Genomic DNA, 22017 nt, shown 5'->3' with positions numbered 1-22017 from the left:
ATTAGTGAGGCGAGGCGTAAGCCTCGAGGCAGTTTGAGGCGTAAGCCTCGAGGCGGTTTGAGGCGTAAGCCTCGAGGCGGTTTGAGGCATAAGCCTCACGGACGAAGAATTGCGTAAATAAGAATTTAAGGGTTTTAGCAGGTAAATAATAGCAAGATTCAATCATACAATAAAAACATCTAAATGATAAGTGGAATTAGTGGAAATTAAGAAAAAAAGATGCAATAAAAGCATGTTCTAAAGCACAAAACCACAAAATTATAGTCTATCAGAACTCCCAAAATACAATTAAGAAGGAACATATAAAATCCAATCATATCCCATCAGTAAATGGGTCTTCAAGGGAATCTTCTTCTTTAATTGTATCTATGAATGTCATCTAAAAATGCTTCACTTTAAGTAATCGACATAAAATGTATCGATGGTTTTTTTTCTCTTAAAAAAGAGTGAACTTGAAGCGCGCCTCTGCGCAATTTGCCCTAAATACGCCTCGAGGCTTACGCAATTTTCCTCTTGGCGACCATTGTCAAATTGACTATGAAGTTGAATGAAGTGACTCATGGTGTTAGTGGAGAAAAGCTCGAGAGTATGTTGGGTGACAATTTGTAAGAATCGGGCTTGGCCGATTCAATTAAGTCGAGCCCTAACTAAAGCGAATGAAGCATAATCGAGCAGGCGAGAAACAATGAGTGAACAAGCAGGCAGTGAGCACGTACAGGCGTAGCAGGTGAGTTTAGATTGTACGAATGAGCGAGAAAACACGTTTCAATGCAAAAAAATGACTCATTGTGGGAGATAACTCTGATTCGATCACTCCAGTGAACCATGAGAACGAAGGAAGCTCTAAACGAGAGAACGTAGCGATAGAGGAGGAAGAAAAAGAAAATTTGAGAGAAAAAAAAAAGGAATTTTGTGAGAAAGAAAAGAATTCGGGTAAGGAAGAAGAATATGATGCTTGTAAGGAGTTTTTTTTTTTTTCTCCATTACTAAAATACGAAAGTAATTTATTGCTTTATTTTATTATTTCTTAGGTAAAGGAGAAAGTCTGGGAAAGAGAAGGAAATTCGGAAGAAAGATCATGAAGGTATTTTAAATTAATTAATTTAAATTAAGAATAGTTAACTTCAATAATTTTTAGAAATTAATTGTTGATTGATGTAAATTCTTGTGATATGTTCGTTTACTTAATTTAGATAAGTTGAATGCAGTAAAGAAGAAAAAAGAAGAATGTTCAACAACTTTATTATTTGGTGAAAGGAAAGAATTTAATGATTTGTATATAGAATTGAGATTTTGATATTCATATAAGCGGTGAAATATTTGATTCGACAAAAAGGAAGATCATTGAAAGAATTGACTATTGAGCTGAGATAAAATAAGTACTGATTTCCAACAAGAGTTCTAAGAAGTGAATAGGTAAGAGGTACTCAAATGTTAATGCAAAAGTTATTCAAATATAATGAAAAATATAGTTTAAGGTAGCAATATATATTCATATAATTGTGTATGTGATTTTAGGTTGCATTAAGGAAGGCTATTCCAAAGATCAAGAATTTAAAAGGATCTATATACATAAAAGAAATCAAAGTAGGTAATTACAATTATTTTATAACAATTATAATTTTCTTTTATTTTTATTGCAATTATTTTATGTTATACCATTATGTTGATTGAATGTTTAATATATAAAATGAATTAATTAAGAAGAATAAACTGGATGATTATGCTAGTTATAGTAATTCTATTTTCTTCATTATATTGCTATTATTGAACATTATAATATGCCCAAATACTTATTATAGTTAAATATTTAGTATGCAACAAATTTGAGAATACTGAATAATTGAAAATTATAAAGTTATATATATATATATATATAATTGTCATTATACATTAATATACCATGTGATAAAAAACTAAGTAAACTAAATGAATATTTATATGAAAATAAAAATATTAAAAGAAAAAAAATGTACATACATATAAATACAGGAGCATCCCCTTATGATACGAGCTGGGGATTTAACATACCCGTGCATGTTAAATGTAAAAGAAATAAAATTGAAAATTATTGTACCTTCATTGGTACAAAATCTTAAACGGTGCTCTTGTACTAAATGAAAAGGAAAAATGAATAAATGAAGATGAAAAATGAATAAATGAAATGAAAAAAAAATCAAAGTTAATTGAAAGACTTAAAATAAAAATCTACTGCATATGAAATATTATGAATATGTTACAGCATATGAAATGTAATGAATATATTAACTATACCATAAAGGTAAAGAAACTTGATTACTTTTATGTTTGTTAAACTATTATATTACAAACTGTGATTATTCATGGAGTTACAGTGTAAAATAAAACTTATAGAAATTTCAGGTAAATTTTTTGAAAAATAAAATAGCTGAAAGAGAAGAATACATCTACAAAAGAAGGAGATCAAATGAAAACAAAAAAAAATCTGGTTTATGTATATGTTAAAATTTGCAAATTTATTAATGGCCCTTTAATTTATGTGGGATGTTAGTTTTTTAACTGTTTACGTATTTGAAAAAAATGTATTAATCATTCGATCGTCTGTTCCCGTCTCGTTAATTTTGAGTATTTGGGCTGGATCATGACAAAAGTGGTATCAAAAACCAAATAGGATATTAATCATACTAAAAAGAGCCAGTAGATTAATTATTGAGGTTAAGAAAGTTGATCAGATATAAAATTATGAAATTTTACAATATATATTTTACTTTAAAACTCATTATGATTCTAAAGAAGATGTGGAAAGAGTTTTGTGTGCCAAATATTGTTGCCAGTACTGATACATTGACTCAGATGATAAAAGCAATCACTCAATTAATTCATGAATGAAGAATTTAGCCATCAGGAAGTGGTGGTAGCATTAGCATGTCTATAAATATGTATTTAAAGTTATTTCAAGATATGCAACCGTCATTATTTAAAGGAGTAGAATGACCAATTGAAGCAGAAAATTGGTTGTTACTAATAGAGAGGATATTAGAGGGTATGTTCTGACTAAACGGAAAAAAAAAATGTTTCATTGGCGATATGTGTACTTCAAGGAAAGGATGAAAGGTGGTGGAGGGGTCAACACCAAGATAAGTTTGGAGGGATACCTTGTATGTAGATCAAATGAAACGAGTTTACTCAAGTGTTTAGAGATTGGTTTGTGCCTTTTTCTACGAGGAGGCAAATGCAGGATAATTTTGTGAAACTGGTGCAAAGAGACAGATCAGTAATACAGTATGAAGCTGAATTCACTATCTTATCCAGATATGCCCCTTATAGTTTATATTGCAGAAGAAAAATGTTATCGATTTTTATCTGGATTAAAAGATGCTATCAAACAACCTCTTGTTCCTCTAGGGATTTAGGAATATTCTATTTTAGTGGAGAGACCTAGAAGGATTTAGATGGATATACAAAATACTCAAAGGAGACGTGAATTCCAGAAAAGAAAAAATGTAGATGTTATGGGAGCTTCACAAGATTCTCAAGCTAAATTTATTTCACAATATGGAAAGTCTAGTTGGAAGAAGGACATATCTAGTAGCAGTGGTAGTTAGATGAGCTTGAATAGCTACAGTAAATGTGAAAACTTATCTAAATAGTTATTCTATATAATGTTGGATCATCTTAGAAAAATGTTGGCAGACCGATGCTAAGGATTCACCTGACATGATTATATGTAGACAAAAGTTTAAAATAATAACCACAAAAATCAATAGTATGATGGAATTGTAGGATTTTAAAATCCACATTAATGTATTTGTAGGATTTTAAAGTCCGCATTAATGCATTAATGTATAGATAGAATTATTCCGCTAAAAATTTAAATTCTTCTACTTCTTAGAAGTTTTTTTGAATCTATGACATTTTTAGTGCTAGAATAATCCAAAGTTCTTGTGTAGTGCACAACCTATCTGAATAGTTATTCTATTTAATCAAAATAAAAAAGAAAAATTCAAAAATAAAAATTAACCTAATAACATTAAGTTAGCTTACTAGATGTCATTACATTTCTGACAATTCTTCACCAGATAAATTTGTACATCTATTGTTTTATTTATCAGCAGTAAAAGCGGCTAAATTATGTCTATGACCTTAGTATATTGGGAAATGCTCCGGTGCACTCAGAACTCGATACCGAACTCCCAAAGATAACATAAAATGATATTCAAGCGGCCATAAATTTTTCAAAATGTAAATTTGAAATCAAGGTTATTTTTGTCAATAATTGTTTAGAGAAAACATGTTAAAATCGACACACAAATAGATTTATAGGTATATTTTATCATTAGCCATCGGTTTTCATAGCACTTACGTTCATTTTCCAGCACGTATCTCCACTGGTAAGCAATTCCCTCGTCAGCTTCCTTAGAGGCAACAGAGGTAAACACCAGTAGTCTATAGTTCTTCTCCGCCATCTCTGTAATAGTTGGCCAGTCCTTGCCATTTGTGGGCATCTCCGCCAATGGATACAAATACTTCATCAAATCTGCATTAGTGAACAAGCTACTCAACCCTTTTGGAGTCCGGACATAGTCTTCTATAAAAATGGTCACAATCTCCGTTGGGTTATTAGTCAGGAATGCCTCCACCTCCTTTAGAGTGTTGATTGCAGGTTCCTGGTATGCATGGATTAAGGCATCATTAAGATGGCCTGTGCTCGCTCTATTGAGCTTTCCACTTATCTAACTTGTAAAAGAGGAAGTTAGACACAATCAATTGAAGTTATTCCAGCGACTACCTTATCTATCCAGATAAGGGTGGCAAAGGAGCATCAAGAAGAAAAGACAGAAGTTCAGATGCTCACAAAAGCAGTGAAGTTGTAACATTGCCCCTGAAATGAATGGCAAAGCCAGATATCACCTTCAAAGTCATACATATCCAGCATCAGCCCTCGCACTCCATTCTATAATCAGTATCAAAAACAGAAAAGCATTCATAATTAGCACATAAAGTCACCATTAAACCGGCTCAGTCTATGGCATAAATACTTGGTTCATGAAAGAGAACGAGTTTATATCCCACATCTGGGCAAATAATTAAATAAAAGGTAACAAAAAGTCAAACCATTTTTTCAGTTGAAATTGAAACTTTCTCCTGTAAAAAGAAGGTTCGTCTACAGCCAACAAAATGTAGTACTAAAGCAAAAAACTTGAGTTGAGCAACTTTAAGCCAATTTAAAGAGAGTTTTCTTAAGTTAACAATATCAAGGAAGGGATTAGAAGAAGTCAAGAGTTTTATGTTCATTTATCTAGTAGTGTAAGTTAACACGTAATAGCCTGAGGGTCCTTTAAAAGTCGGCTCCTTTGAGTGTACGGATGCAAGAAAATTGCAAGGAAATAGAAGAAAAGTGTAGTATAGCTTCTCCTCTCCTCTTCTTTCTTATTTGTATTCTATGTGTGCATGTTGTGAGCTCCGAAAATTCACGCCGCGACATCTCCACAACTCTTTATTAATAGGGAGAGTTTTAATGAGTTTAGATTCCATGCAGATTTCAGAAGGCAGGTTAGATTTTAGATAAGACACTACACAAAAATTTTCACATTCATTTTACAAGGACTTTATGATCTGAGTTTTGGTTTCCGATATATATGCGCTAGTTAATTACCCAATCAGATAATGAAAGAGAACTTTAGATTAAAGCTATTCATTAAATAGGTCGCATTAATTACCTAACATATAATAGCAGTGATTTTAGGGTTTGCATTTGATTTTGAATTTTGGAATTTATGATTTGAAATTTATCGCCATCTACTTAAAGCAAATTATGGGAGATGATGATGGGCTCAATCATAATTCTATCATCCTGGGCTATCATAGTTCCTCGTCTACTTAGTTAGAGGAGATTGTCGACCCAACCTGACAAAAAAAACCTTGCTAGCAACCATGGGTTACGTCGTCCAAGGGTACCTTATAGACCTGGAATTGATATTTGTCTAAGTTGTTGAATTTAAGTCAATCTTAGTTAACAATGAGTTTTATATCGCACCATATAATTCATTATTCAATGAGCTTTTAACCATTAGGGAGCATACGGGCTTTGGTCGCTGCCATAATATAGTGATATCATTTTGTGGCAAAATCATCTGGTAAAAGGACACGTGCTACTTCCCTGTTGACGACAAATCAATTGAGAATGAATTATAGCAATATATTCAACAAGACATCTGCTCTTTGTAAGCTGAAGTTATTCTTTAATTCATCATCCTCACCAAGCTTTTGCGAAGTGTGAATGGATCTTAGTTTTAAATTTTTTGCTGATGGATTTCATTTTAAGAATTTAACCTTTTAGTAGGATTTGAATCTTATATTTTGCATTAAATAGCTCTCTCAAGTTAAAATTTCTTGTCAGTACACTATCATCAGGGTGTTTGAGCACCTTTAGCAAATCTGCATAACATTCTCATATCTCGTATTTAAGGGTGACAAAAAGATCGGAGCATATGTGGAATATTTTAACCTATTTGCATGAATGAATTTGACACATTAATTAATGCTCATGCACATTTGCATATTGCATTATGTACTACCAATACATGTATATAATGCATTTTACATTTGCAAAACACTCGTGTGATGTATGTTATATAGCTATAATACGCTTAAATGTTATGTTTGAATTTAAAATTTGTGTGATGGTATGTATAAGCTTGTGTAATCATTGTCTTTGTTTACCACAACCACTATAACCTTTATTGCCTGCCAAAGATTTCCTTGTGTGCACTACCCAGATAATCATTGAAAAACCTTCCGTACATCCTCCCATTGTCTTGGGTCAAATTGTTCGTTTATTACAACTTCTACCCTTTTGAAGATATGACAGCTAATATTTTATTGTCCATAAAAAAAAAAAAATTCTCAATGACACTTCAGTTCATTGTCTTAATAAAATTTGTGTCGAAAGGTATGTTAGTGTGAAAATAAGAATTAATATGATATCCGATTTAGCTATTACAGATCCAGCCTTTAGCACCAAACCTGTGCCCCACTCTACCTCACTCCTTTACTACTCTCTGTTCGGCTCCAGCAGCAGCAGTCGAACCCAACCTTCCAGCCGATCCCCTCAACTACAGCAACTAACAGATCCAACCTCACACTCCTCACCAACCCACTCTAGTGATTCCACCTCACCCCTATACTAAACATGTTACTTGTTGTCTCAGCTTTCTCCATTACAGCCATCAAATACCCACCAAAGCCAGCCCACTCAAAACCAGTTCCTCGGCCACCCTCACTATTATTATTATTATTATTATTATTAAAGAAGAAGAAAAGAAAAGAAAGAAAATGAAAACAAAAAACTTGTGCACGCTCGTCAACGTCGTCGACACTGTAGTCATCGCCTCTCTCACGCAAGGTATAAATTCCCTAAACTCAAAAAAGCCCCCAAATCTCATTTTTTATGCTTGTGGTGCAACGAGCGGGCCACTTATGCATGCTTTTCTTAGCGTTGTGGGAGAGAGCTCAGTGCGATGCTTGCAATGAGGCGGGTAAGTCTCGTGCGCGCTTTTCTTAGCACGGCGAATAAAGCCCTCAAATCTCATTTTCAATGCTTGCGACACAACGAGCGGACCACCTATGCATGCTTTTCTTAGCGTGGTGGGAGAGAGCTCATTGCGATGCTTGCGGCAAGGCGGGTAAGTCTCGTACACGCTTTTCTTAGCACGCAGGTAAAACCTAAGTACTCATACGCGCTTTCAGGCTGTCGGAAAAATTTGCAAGTATTTCGCGTAGGTACCTTGCAACCCATGCACTCCTTTCTTAACATGGTGGGGTAGAAGACCACGGTCGTTGTGTCGCCCGACACCGACCATGCATGCCTTTATTCACATGATGGGCGGGCCTAGGCTCCCCAAAATTCTCTAAACGGGGGAGATGCCAGAAAACTGCCGAAATTCAAATTAACAGGGAACTGAATTTGAGTAAAATACAGGGAACCGAACTTGCAAATAAAAATAATAGGGAATCAGACTAATATTTAAAACAAAATCTACAAATTACAAAATAATAAAAATTGAGCACAAATGAGGAAGCAGGTGACTTGTGTTGGTCAAAACTTCAAGCACAATTTGCTTACAAACAATGATCGGCAAGAACTAAGGGAGCATGACAATTTGACTGCAAGTAGTAATATGAAACCTCTAACGTATGCCATGACTCACGCATGAACGGCACATAACTTGTAATGTTCGTGTCAGCCCACCTACAGTTAATGTCATGTATAAGAAATTTATGATAAATGCAGCATATCTATAAGCAAAGACAATAAAATTATAAAGAAGATATCCTGCTTATTATCAACATCAGTTAACTTGTAAAGAAATGTTTATATTGCCTGCACACATGAAAAAGGAGCATCTAACGAATATGACGGATCTCCTACAAGCATAATCAGTGATTGTAACGAACATGACTTACCTACAAGCATGCATAGGCCATGAACAGTGAATGCGTTATCTAGCCTACAGGCAGGAAGAAGGGACTTGTAGTAAGAAGAATAACTCGCCTACGAGCACGTGTAGAGTACTTGTAATGTACATTGGAATTGGCCTACAAGTAGAAATGAAGAATTTGCAATGCAACAATCTACCTACAGGCACAACAAAGGACTCACAATGTGCACAATGATTCGCCTATAATTGATTACAAGAAATATGCAATGCATGTGATAGCTCCACAAAAATATGTTTGAAGAAATTGCACTAAACACGACGCACTATCTACAATCAAATACAACAAATTGGCAATGAATACAAGCACCTACTGGCAATGGTAGAGGGCTTGTTATATGCACAATAGTCTGCCTACAAATCAGGGTAATGAGCATGTGATGCTGACTCGCCCACAGGTAGAAAACACGAACATGCATTAGTGCAAGTGGGGCTGTTGGACATGTTACAAGTTCGTATACTCTGTCATAATCCAACTACTTTAAGTCGTAGGCAAGCTGTTGGCAACACGAGAAGACTTGCACCTAATGCCACTTGCCCACGGGTAACAACAGAAGACTTGAAATGCAAACAACAATCCCACCTGAAGACAATGTTGGAAGACTTACGCTGAACACAATTCACCTACATACAATAGCTGGTGACTTCTGAATGTCTATTGCTGGCTCACAAATAAACTTAACAAAGCTTATATTTCACGACAATTCGCCTGCATAAAGCAACAAGTGACTCGTAGCACAACACTATTAGTCACCTATGAGTAGAGGTAGGAAATTTGAGGTGAAAGCTATGGATCAGCTCTCTTATAAATGAAAGGTGGAGAAGCAATAAATTCATAGTGTCAGGTTGTCACGCTAAATAGATCAGCTCACTTATAAATGAAAGGTGGAGAACTCGTAACACACCATTAACATACTTTCAAGCAAAAGTTCACTCCTACGAGCTAAATTGGGGGATGTGATAACCTGTAAATAATGAAGTGAACTAAATAACACCACCTGTACACAACAACTAAAGCTAATACGCCTTCACGTCACCGAATCCGCAACATTCGTACAAGCGGACATAAGGAATTTGTAGGCCCCCAAATGAAATTTTGTGCATCTTTAATAATAATCATTTGCACAATTGATTATATTTGAACATTTCAAGAACACCCCCTCATGCATCGAAATTTAATTTCCTAAACTTAGATGTGACGCACCAAGAAGTGTTGTTTTGAAAAATAGCACACAATAAACTATGTATCAATGCATCGGGAATATACATATGCATCACACAAATGCTTTGGAAGGCATGTAAAGTGCACATACACATTGCAATATGCAGAATGCATACCATTCAATATGCAAAGTATATCACACCATGACGACATGTTATTAACTTGCAACTTGTAATCATACTATGCTTATACACATTACAACATGCAAAATACATTATGCAAGCACACCATCCAACATGCAAAATGCAATATGTCGTAGTAGTGTATAATACCAACATGGAAACATATTACACGCTACGCTAATTCATTAAGCCACCACACAAATGTGTTATGCAAACATACAAGCAATACATGAATGCAATATATATATATATATAATGCAAATACATTATACACTAATGCATTAAGTCACCATGCAACATATAATAAATGTCATGCAAGCACGTCAAGTAATGCCCAAGTGCATGTGTTAATACACATGCATACAAACGTATAAATGCATCTGCAAGAATGTTAATAAGCAAATGAATATGTGGGCGCGTATGCGAATATGCAGATATTCCATACACATCCACTACATATGTATGACAATCATATAAATACATCATGCAAAAATGCATTTAAAAGCACATACCCATATTGGCCCCAACGAGCATGATATATGTACACACATGACATCTTAAGATACTGCGCAGGTCAAAAATATGAACTTGAGTTCAAGTCCAACCATTCTCTTTGAATGAATAGGAGTTTACACAAATTGAACCACCGAACGAATACTTGATCGTATCGCCAACTAGAATATGTGTTTTATACATTTATATTATGCCATCAAGGCCTGTTATAAGAAATATTCACCACTAAAAGCATAAAACCAACACTGAACCCAATCTTTTGTTGGGAAGTAAATAGAGTTGGCAAGGTTCGACTAATAAAATAAAATTACCCTTCAACTTCAATGATGACCGTGTTGATCATAAATCTCAACCAGAGGGGTTGACTCTCAAAGACCTATTAAAGATTCAAAAACTCTACATCTATTAATAATATTAATATTTAAAATTGAAATTTAATCATCTAATAATTTAAAGTAAAATTCATCTACTCTCTACAACAATTTTTTGAGGTGGATAAGTTTGAAAATCACTTCAGCTCATAAAGAGGGAATGTTTAGTCGAGAATATCACAATGATTCATTCTCAAATCATCTCTTAGCAGTAACGACATGTCACGTGAGTAATGAATCCTTGAGTAATGAATCAATAGGATAAAATTACCTAAATTACAGCCATGGTTTGAGCCCGTATGTTCCCCAATAGCTTTAAATCCTTAAGTAATGAATCAATTGGATATAATAGGGCACAAAGCCCTTTGTTAACTAAAGTGGACTCAAATATGTCCCCTTAGACAAACATTCACCCCAAGTCTACAATGCGCCCTTGGACGAAGCAACTCATGGCTCCCGACAAGAATTCTTCAGTCACCTTGGGTCGACTACCTCCTCTAACTAAGTAGACTAGGAACCATGACGACCCAAGACGACTGAATCATGGGATCTTGATCGGGTTCATCATTATTCCCCCCACCATCCTCTTTAAGTACTAGTGATAAAATTTCAATTTTCAATATCAAATTTTGTTGCTACTATACGCTACGTACTAAGTGTCAATTCTAATGACTAGCCTTAATCGAAAGCTCTATGCTAATATAAGGAGGGATAATTAACTATAAAGGGTTTGCGTTTATAGGAAACCTGAACTCAAATCATAAAGTTCTCGCAAAATGAGGGCGAAATCTATGGGTAGTGCCTTATCTAAAACCCAATCTGCCATCTAAAAATTTATCCTGGAACCTAAATTCATTACAACTCTCCTCACCAACATAAAACAAAAAGAAAGGGTCGCGGAGGGCCGGGCCATGAATTTTCGGAGCCCACAGCATTATTAATATTACAAAATTAATGGGAGATCCTTATCATTAAATCAATCTTAGTAGAATAAGTTAATTTCAATAAAGATTAAACAAATTATTGTTGAATGTAAAACAAACTATTGAGTGAACAATGGATGAAGGACCCAAGGGGTTGCTCCTTCTCTTTCTTAGTAGATAAGAAATAATGACCTAGCCCAAGTAAAGCAAGGTATTGTCAAACTTGCTTAGTACGCTTAATACTAAGCTGAACTTCAAAGTTTTATCTTTCTTGATTTGATAGTTAAAGCGGTTGGGAAGTTCATAGTTAAGCATACTCATGATAGAGCATCATCTATTTAAATTATGGAATTTTTAATGAAACTCTTATTGTTACATCAAAATATCTCATATACTTGTTTTTAACATTTTAACTATATAACCAGCTTTATTTTCTTACCTCTCTGAGGTGGGATTTAATTCAAGAGCAGCAAAAGCAAGTTTAATTGTGGGGTCCCAAGTATGGAGATATCAAATGAGAGGAACAAATGTCTAAAGAGAATTTCTCCAAATATTAAAGATAGATCAATGATTAATTATATTCACCTTCTTGTTACGTAAGAAATTAGAGCACACTATTTCATCAAATCACTTAAGAAGAACAAAATCATTCCCATCAATGGGGTGAAGCTTTAGTGTTTATATATACTAATATTCATCTTATATCTAGGAGTCCAAAAGATACTCAAAGGAAGAGTAAATTGTGGGACATAGGAGGAAAAACATTAATTATAATTGATAACATTGAAATACTTGAAGTTGCTAATCTCTCTCGATGAGCCGTCTTTGGAAACTATATTTTTTATAGATGAAGATGAATTTGTCTTTGAAGAGGGCACTAGTGTTTGTGCTATGATGACCATAGTATTAAGTGTGTTAACTCCAATTAATGATGCTCAGGTAACCATGATTTATTTAATTTTGAGGAGGACAAATACCCTATTTACCTTTTTGGAGGTTTTTAGACATTATAAAAGTAATATCGATATTGGCAAAAAATAAGACAAAAAAGGAATAATGAATACTCATGTGATACTCATGTGATAAAGCATTTCATTTATTATAAATTTTGTTTATTTTTCTTTTATCATTATTAAAAAAAAATTAATACTATGATTCATCCTGTGATGCCAATGGTAGAAAATAATAGAAATTATATATTTTACAATAATATATGTCACCTGCTACAATCTCCTTAATTAAAGGCTCGGCTGGTGGATGTTCCAATGGTAGATCACAATGTCAAGTGGAACATGCAAGATTTTACAATAAAATACTATCGTCGCATGTCCACTCAAACACATTCTATTGATGGAATGACTATCGATGATAATGTGTCATCCTAGATAGTAAATTATTCGTATAACAAACCATAATTAGTTTGCATCCTTTTTTTTTTTAGTTTACATCCTATAATACATGACTAACCTGACCCAATTTTTCCCAAGTCTCATTGCTCATAACTAGTAGATGGGTTTTTTCATCCTATCCCCACATACACTTTTGTCAGACAACTTATATACTTATTCTTTATATTGTTATGGTGCGTCACTGTAATGCCAAAAATATACATTGTGTTAAGATAATGAATTTAATGCAAGTATCATACACAGTTCTCCATTACTATTTCTCCAAATATAGCATTATGTTCTTCAGGCCGCTAAAGTGTGCTTGAAGTCCCTGGTTTGGAGAAAGAGTTCATTTTCAAGTTAACCTCAGAGCATAGGATGGAATCCCAAGTTTGGAGAAAGGTGGAGTAGGCAGGTAGTGTAGTGGAGTCCACGACTCTCCCATCGACAACTAGACTCTCTTATCCCTCCAGTGGCTGCAAGGGATTTCCAACAGGCTCTTGCAACTATCAGGTTACGGGACAGGGCAACTGACTTTAAAGGAATTTTGTTAGACCAGTCCAGCCGGTCCATACGGGTATGGACTGGCTTACGAACGAAACAGGCGGAAGTTCCGCCTCCTTGACGTACCGAACACACGCTTGGGCGTGTGTGAGCTGTTTAGGAAGGATTTTTGAGGGAGTTAGGAGGGAAATTTGAATGTAGGGACTGTTTAGGGATTTCCTTTTGATTTGTATGCATTAAATAGTTTGTTTTCCTAGGGTTATGGCATATTGAATTTGGCTGAAATTTGATATCTCATTGATTTTCTTTGGGCTCTAGCGGCATCTAGAGATTTAGGAGAGATTGATCCTCCTGTCGAATAGAGGATCAATTGTATCTTGTTATTTTCTTCCTTAATTTATTTTCTTGCAATAAAATTATTGTTTTTAATTGGTTTTCCATTGGAATCGTGGAGATTTCTCGTTGTTTTTGCTCTCTTGATAGGATTTACTTGGAATATTCAAGTGTTTCCTATCAAATTGGTATCAGAGCTATTCGATCCGGGCACTTATGTTTGGAAGAAAAGTAAAAGTAGTGGAAGGCGAGATTGGGCAATTGAAATCAGATTGTGTAGAAAAGACTTCAGATTTCAAAAAGCTATTTTCAGCCCTCCATGAGAAGGTCGATGAGAAATTCGCCATCATGGAGGAAATGATAAAGAGGTTGCTTGAGGGTCAAAACAAACCGACAACATCGGAGGTGAGAACATCATTGACTGGACAAGAAAATGCGAGTAACCCTAATATAGGGATAATAAGTGGGAATCATAAGGTGGAAATAGTGGGGGAAGAAGAGGGGATGCCACTTTTGGAGCCACTTCCAAGGAGAAGAAATGGAGAAGGAGTGAGACTTGTAGTGGAGCTGCAGAATTTGGATGGAGAAAAATATGGGGAGAAGATAGAAGCATCATACATGATTCTACCACCCCTACAACAGTATTGAGAGGTGTTCCAGCAAGTTCAAGGATTGAATCCTTCGCGGGAACATGAGTATGTTATTATCTTGAAGGAAGGAGTCCCACATGTTCGTCTATACCGTCATCCCCAAATCGAGATTGAGAGATTAATCAAGGAGATGCTCGAGGCAAGGATCATTCAACCTAGTGTCAGTCCATTTTTCAGTACAGTGCTATTAGTCTAGTGCTTCAACAGCAGATTCGTTCGTTCCACCTTGAGGACAAGGTGGTACTTTGGGAGGTGAGTATTGTTAGACCGGTCCAGCTAGTCCATATCAGTGTTCCGCCTCCTTGACGCGCCGAACACACGCCCCGGCGTGCATGAGCTGTTTAGGAAGGATTATTGAAGGATTTAGGAGAGAAATTTGAATGTAGGGACTGTTTAGGGATTTCCTTTTGATTTGTATGCATTAAATTATTTGTTTTCCTAGAGTTAAGGTATCTTGAATTTGGCTGAAAATTGAGATCTCATTGGTTTTCTTTGGGCTCTAGCAGCGTCTAGAGATTTGGGAGAGATCGATCCTCCTCTCCAATAGAGGATAAATTGTATCTTGTTATTTTCTTCTGTAGTTTGTTCTCTTGCAACAAAATTATTGTTTTCATTAGTTTTTCATTGGAATCATGGAGATTTCTCACTGTTTATGCTCTCCTGATAGGATTTACTTGGAATATTCAAGTATTTCCTATCAAATTTCTGAATAAAGAGTTAGTTGATCTATATTTTAGGCGAAGTGATGATTATTTTTTTCCAATTGAGGAAGTGACTCTCCTATCCAGTTATATTCTTGCTCATTTTCATTGATATTTTCTCCCATTTTCCCTTGCAGGAACAAGAGCTTGAAGCATAATTGAAAATGATCTAATCTGAGCACGGAAAGAGCCTGAAGCATAATTGAAAACTGTAAGGCATTAATTGGATGACCAAATAATCTCCAAATTCGGCATGTTTATAGTCGAATTGAGCTACTCGATGAGATGAATCCAACGAGCCCAAGAGCGATTACTTTTGACATTATTAAGATACTTAAATGCTAAAAAAATGCTTTATTATCAAGAGAATAAATATGGGTTGTTCGATGGGGTGCACCAAATTTTCTTTATATATACAAGGCACGTCACTCCTAATAATTTATAAATAGGCCTCCATTCTTTCGGGAGCATAGAGGAGCTTAGATTCTTGGCTAGAGATATAAGAGAGCTTTAAGGCTTAAAGAATCCTGGAGCTCCACTTGAGCACTACCGCCAACGAACCCACTATCAGCGTTTTGCCCAATCATCACCGTTGACTACCCAGTTGTCACCATCAGACCTCGGCCCGACCGTCACTGTTGAACTTTCACTGGCCGATAGCCCCTGACGGGCCACAATCATCATATTACAATCCTCCAACCATCATCGCCCGCTGACTACGATCCGTTTAATCTTAGTCACCCTCCAACTATAGTTTTTCAACCTCCGTTGCCCATCTACAGTCTTTCGATCTCTATCGCCAGGCGACTACAATCTTTTGATCTCTGTCGCCAGCCGACTACAGCTCTCCGACTAATATTGCTCAACTACAATTCTCCAATCACCATCACGCGGCTACAATCCTTTCGATCTACGTCATTCGCCAACTATGATTTTTTGACCACCATTGCCCAACGGCCCCAACTATGATCCATCCAATCTCCATCGCCCATCGATTACCATCCTCCGACCTCTGTCATCCAACTAAGATACTTCCAATCTCCATCGTCCGCCGACTACAATCCTCCTACCATTGTCGACCAACTACAGTCCTTCCAACCTTAGTTACCAACCGGCCATGATCCTTCCGACCTCCATCGCCTACCACCATGGTCCTCCAATCTCTGTCGCCTGCCGACTACAATACACATACCTCCTTCATCCGCCAACTACAATAAACCGACTTTCATCACCTGTTGACTATGGTCCTCGGCCCACCGTTGTATGACTACTGTCCTCCGACCACCGTCGTCGGACTATTGTTCTTCCAACCTCTATCATTCACAAACTACGATCCTCCGATTGTCGTCGGTTGACTATGGTCCCCTGACCATTGTCGTCTGACCACGATCCTTCTAACCTCCGTCACCCGCCAACCATAGTCCTCCAACCTCCATGGCCTACCAACTACAACCCTCTAACCTTCATCGTCCACCAACTACAATCCTTAGACCACGGTCTCTAGACTACAATCCTCTAACTACCATCACTGGCTACGATCCTCCGACTCCATCACCTGACTACTGTCATTCCGTCCTTCGTCGTTTGCCTACTATAGTCTCCCAACCACGGTCCTCCAATCTCCTTAGCCCACCAACTATAGCTAGACTGAGCTCCATCGCCCACTGACTGCAATCCTCAAACCATGATCTCCTGACTACGATCCTTTGATCTCCGTCGCCCACCTGCTATAGTCCTCTGACCTATAATCTTTTGATTATTATCACCTAGCTACTCCAACACCTACTGACTTCATTATCTATCATCGTTAATAATGCCAACATATATCATCACTTATAGGACCATGACTCTCAACTTAACTAATGCTAGATTCTTACCAAAGGGGTTTTCCAAATTCAACCACAAAATATGTTGAATGCATTGCATCAATGTCTTCTGTCAAAGAAGGGTAACATTTGTAATCAAATACAAATACTATTGGAATATCCAGAAAAATCTAGAATTGAGAAGAATGCATTTAAAGCAACTTTTAATATCAAATGTATCGCAGTCCAAGCACGATGGTTTTAGCCAAAAAACTAACGAAGAAGGTTTGTTAGATCAAGGTTTAAAATAGTGCAATTAGGAATTGAGGCATTTTTTGTTCGTAAGGAGAGGCATGAGCCTCAAGGAATTTTGAGGAATAAATCTCAAGACATTTTGAGAAATAAGCATCAAAATTCAAAAATTGTGTAAAGTAAAAAATAAATGTTAAAAGTGATTTTTTATACAATACCCAAATAATATGTTAAAGGATGACATATTAACTTTCTATTTTTACTATAAAGTAATAAATTGACATACATATGAAATAAAATTACATAAAACGTAAAGTGATAAGTAATAAATTACGTGAAATAGAATTAAAATTCAAATATTATAAGAGATAAACAACATAAAATATAAGAATTACATAAAAGTATCATATAAAATCAAGTTCAACTTTAAATTCTTTCTTTCCCGGTTCCCTATTCATCCACATTTAATTCTTTAAAAAAAACTAAATAGTTGACAATAACTCAGAAATCATCTACACTATCTTCATTTAGGGAGGTCTTTATTTGAGTCATCAACATAATAAATTGGTCGCTCCCTTGTCTCATTTTGTAGAGTCCAATGCCTCATAATCTACTATTTCTTCATTTATTTCAATCATCTTATTCTTACATAAATGTTTGTCATCAACATAAAGATGAGTGTAATACTCCAAAAATTTTAGAGGTGGTGGCGGTGATGGTGCACGGCTTCTAAGTGATCCCCGACTCGGCTATGGTAGTGGTGTTTGCAACGGAGTGACAAGTTGGAGGCCGAAGCAATCGAGAGGAAATTATTATGGCTTTGGGGTGCATGAAGGCATGATTTGTTAGGGAATTTAGTTTATGATTCATATAAGTAATAGTAAAATATATGCATATATAAATAGGGCCGAGGCAAACCTCATATTGCATAATTTTAAATAATGCGCTACATAGAAGAGAAATGAATACTAGAAAGAAAATGCAAAGGAGACATGGAAAATCCAGTAAATCACAGCAAAATAGAGATTGGTAACTCCCTTTAAATTCAGGATTTAACTTTAAAATCCCCTTATAAACCGTTAGGGAAGATTTGGCTCAAATCCATTCGGAATCCTACTTCAAATGGCTAAATTAAAAATTAAAAAAAAAAAAAAAAAAAGTTGGTTTGCATGTAAGGATGTAAGAAAATTGCAAGAAAATAAAATAGAAGTTTTCCATGCATTTCTTCACCTCTCTCGTCCACTGCCAACTTCTCTTTTTTGTAGATTTGAATGTGCATGTGCATGAAGAAAAACAGGCCGAGCTAAGAGAGATACAAGGACAATGATTTTTAGAGTGGTGTGAAGTAGCCACTAAAAAGCCCCACCACCTCCTATAATATTTTGCATCAATATAACGCAATCCATCATGGAAACAAAATACCAGAAGCTGGTTCGTGACGGTATCTTCCTGATTGTAAAAGGTGACTCTCTGCACGCCGGTAAAGGAGGGCGAGTTCACAATGGAGAAGGAATTGTGGGTCACCAGCCACGTGTACTTGTTGAAAGGTAAGCCTTTCTCCTGTCAGTCATTCTTGTTCCTTTAAGCACAAACTTTGGAGGGAGAAAGAGTGACAGGTAGAGGAGGAGCTCACAATGTCAGTTTGACGGGTGGCCTGGCCGCGGGTGCAGGAGGGACGGGTCTTTCCTGAGGCCGGACAGGTGCCGCAGTAGAGGCCTGGGGCGCACTCTTCAGCTCCGGAGCAAGGGCTCAGGAGCTGCGCAGACGATCAAATGGGTCAGATTGGAATAGTAAAGAGTTATGAGGAGTAGATATAAATAGAGTACCTGGCAGCCGGGAGCGGCACAGGCGGCGGCGTGAGCAATTACCGAGAAGGAGAGGAGGAATTGGAAAAGGCAGGGGCTTGAAGCCATTAGAGCGAGAGGCGAGAGATGGCAGAGAAGCGTGAGAGGGAAAAAAATCAATCGCAGATGCGCTGAATAAAATTTTGCTTTAACTGGGAAAATAGTTTATTTATATTTTATAATCATCTGATAACTATTAATATTTATTTTTCATACGGATATAATTTAAATTTTGCTAAGGGTGTCCTGATAAACTTTTTAACATGAAAGATAGTTTAATTATTTATAATCATCTGATAAAAAATTAATATATATTTTTCTTATAGAATATAATTTAATTTTTGTTAAGGATATTCCAGTAATTTTTTTGAAAATTCTAAGTTCATATGTTTCAAAATATTCAAAATTAGAGAAATATATAGTTATATATTATTTAAGTTTTCAGAAAAATATATTCAAAAATTTCATTCAAACCAATATACCCTCATTTTGAACCGCAAACTATTTTTTCCAATTTTGTTACCACCAAACTTGATTCAAATAACAATCAAACAAAATTCAATTAAATGTTAAACCAAATGTGATAAATATGATTTATTGTCCAATATTTTTTCAAATCATAATCGAACATTCAATTTTTTTTTTTTTTTCCAAAAAGTTTTTCTATCAAGATTCAAATATGATTCAAATAAAGTTTGAATAAGACATTGCTTAAAAAAATTATATAATCATTAAATGACATGTTCAAATAGTGGTTGTCCAATGTGAGAGCAGTACTGAGCAGTACCGAGCAGTACTGAGCCGTGGTACCGAGTAGGGGGTGATGTGACACATTTTCATTAAGCTCTAGACGGCGTCCGATGTCTGCACCTAATAATTTTTCCTCTATAAGAGCAAACATATGCATATTTAGATGTTATGTCATTACTTCTCATACTTAACACGATGATATCCTTAGCCTCAAATATTTCAAATTGTTTAGCAATTTTCTCAATCACAGCACTAGATCTATAAATGACCCATGCATAGCATGATATCTCAAATGAGTGCAAAAATAATAAATTCAAAATTTGCTCGAACCTTCATCGAACACTTGTCTATTGTCCAAATTTTGATTGAAACTTCATCAACTATTGTTCAAAACTTATTTTAAATATTGCTCAAAACTTATTTTAACCTTAAATGAATCATGTTCAACACATGATTAAAGCTTACTCCATTATTATTTGATTCTAGTTTTGAAATACAAACATATTTTGAATAAGCTTCGAAGCCTTGTTCAATTATATGTCAAATATGCATCAACCAAAGTAAAAAATAAATATGGGATCTTAAATACTGCAACAATACCTGAAAATACATCACTATAGAACTCTATGTCCCTATCATGTGGTAACTTCACTAACACATCTAAAATACATTAGAAAACTCTTAAACCACAAGAACATTATCAATGAACTCAAAATTTAACCTCTTGTCCCCCATAGATGCCAAAAACAAGATATTACCCTTCATCCATAATCCATCTTCTTGTACAACAGATATCAAACAAGATAACACACTCCTTACTCCCTAAAATAAATAACGCTCATTATTTATAAATTAATAGAGTAACTTTCTTCTTCTAAAAATTAATTTTAGCCCTATATAAACTCAACCAATTCATATATGAATGACATCAAACTTAGAGATAAGCACTACAATCAAACCAAATATCCACGACCTATCAAAAATATCTAAGTCGTAAAAGAAAACCCAACTAATTATCGCACTATCTCCCAAAGATAGAATAATAGATAATGAAGCAGGTAATAGTACATAAGGGGTAAACATAACATATTAAAGTAAATCTCTAAAATGAATGAGTGACTGGCTCCTAAATAAAACATAATGCAACAAGGAATGATAAAAATATATGTTGCACCTCTAACCACATCGGAACCATCTTTGACCTCATGTTGAGTCAAATTATATATGCATGTATGTGCTGAAGCTAAAGCAACAAAACTATTAGGCTCCCTCTAATCTCTTGACTACAAAATCACTACCTCTACTAGACCACACCTCAATAAAAACAAAGAGTGGAACTGTCCTTGATCTTCCCGGTTATCTATCAAAATTTTTAGATCTAGCCTCAGAGCTTCTATCTAATCCTGCTTGTGGGCATTCATCTACGTTGTCTAATTCGATAATGTCAAAAACATTGTCCATTCATCCTATAACAATGACCCAAGTATCTACTACCACAACTCTGACATATTGGTAATCCATTGATATAACTCATAAAATTGATTGCAAAGCTACCAATTGAAATAGACTTGTGGAATCTCCGGATCCAAACATGCTTCTCTTCCTAGAAAATTTATTGTTAAAGCTCTCCCTATAAAATCTCTTCCCTATTAGCAGCCCATCGCCATAGAGTAGCTATCATATTGTCCTCAATCAAATGGGCTCTCTCCACGAGGCCAACAAAAATTAGTAATGTACAACAGAATGATTGACTATCTCCTACTTTGATTAATTATTTAAAAATATGATATATATATATATATATATATAATGCCATATTTTTATTAAAATTTTAAATAGAACCGGAAAAAATCACGAAAATATTTAATTTGGCTTGACTTTTTATTTAGAATAAATTTAAAATGATGATTGCATGATAAAATATTGGTTTAGGGTTTGATTTTGCTATATATAATAAGAACTGCTGACTTTAGAAACCATAGCTGATTATAATAGCACACTTACACAACTTGTAACCCTAAATTCAAACAATCCTTGTTCCAAAAGGGATATCTTGTATTAAAATTGCTTCAACAACCAGAAGATGAATAGACTCTACTAATTTGTTTCTTGCTTTAAATTATTCTATCACATTCATTTATATTTGATATAGCATATAATTT

The 22017-nt window shown here is 35.3% G+C and overlaps 1 protein-coding gene across 2 annotated transcripts in view; it reads right to left on the bottom strand.

Moving 5' to 3' along the window:
• The window catches only part of LOC110092223 (PI-PLC X domain-containing protein At5g67130), a 46427-nt gene extending 27166 nt beyond the window's left edge, over window positions 1-19261 (bottom strand). Inside the window, exons 1-5 of one of the 2 annotated variants that reach the window (XM_020816683.2) lie at window positions 19088-19261; window positions 18895-19017; window positions 18684-18821; window positions 4835-4933; window positions 4343-4646 (exon numbers count right to left, since the gene is read on the bottom strand). In XM_020816683.2, the coding sequence (XP_020672342.1) occupies window positions 4343-4646; window positions 4835-4933; window positions 18684-18821; window positions 18895-19017; window positions 19088-19174 (751 nt within the window). In that variant the 5' untranslated portion in view covers window positions 19175-19261. The remainder of the gene's footprint in view (window positions 1-4342; window positions 4647-4834; window positions 4934-18683; window positions 18822-18894; window positions 19018-19087) is intronic. The other variant, XM_020816684.2, reaches the window with a different exon arrangement.
• Window positions 19262-22017: the final 2756 nt, after the last annotated feature.

This window comes from Dendrobium catenatum, unplaced genomic scaffold (genome assembly GCF_001605985.2).
Source record: "Dendrobium catenatum unplaced genomic scaffold, ASM160598v2 fragScaff_scaffold_1288, whole genome shotgun sequence".
NCBI lineage: Eukaryota > Viridiplantae > Streptophyta > Magnoliopsida > Asparagales > Orchidaceae > Dendrobium > Dendrobium catenatum.
Note: the sequence above shows the minus strand (reverse complement) of the source record. Positions and strands in the feature narration are given on the sequence as shown.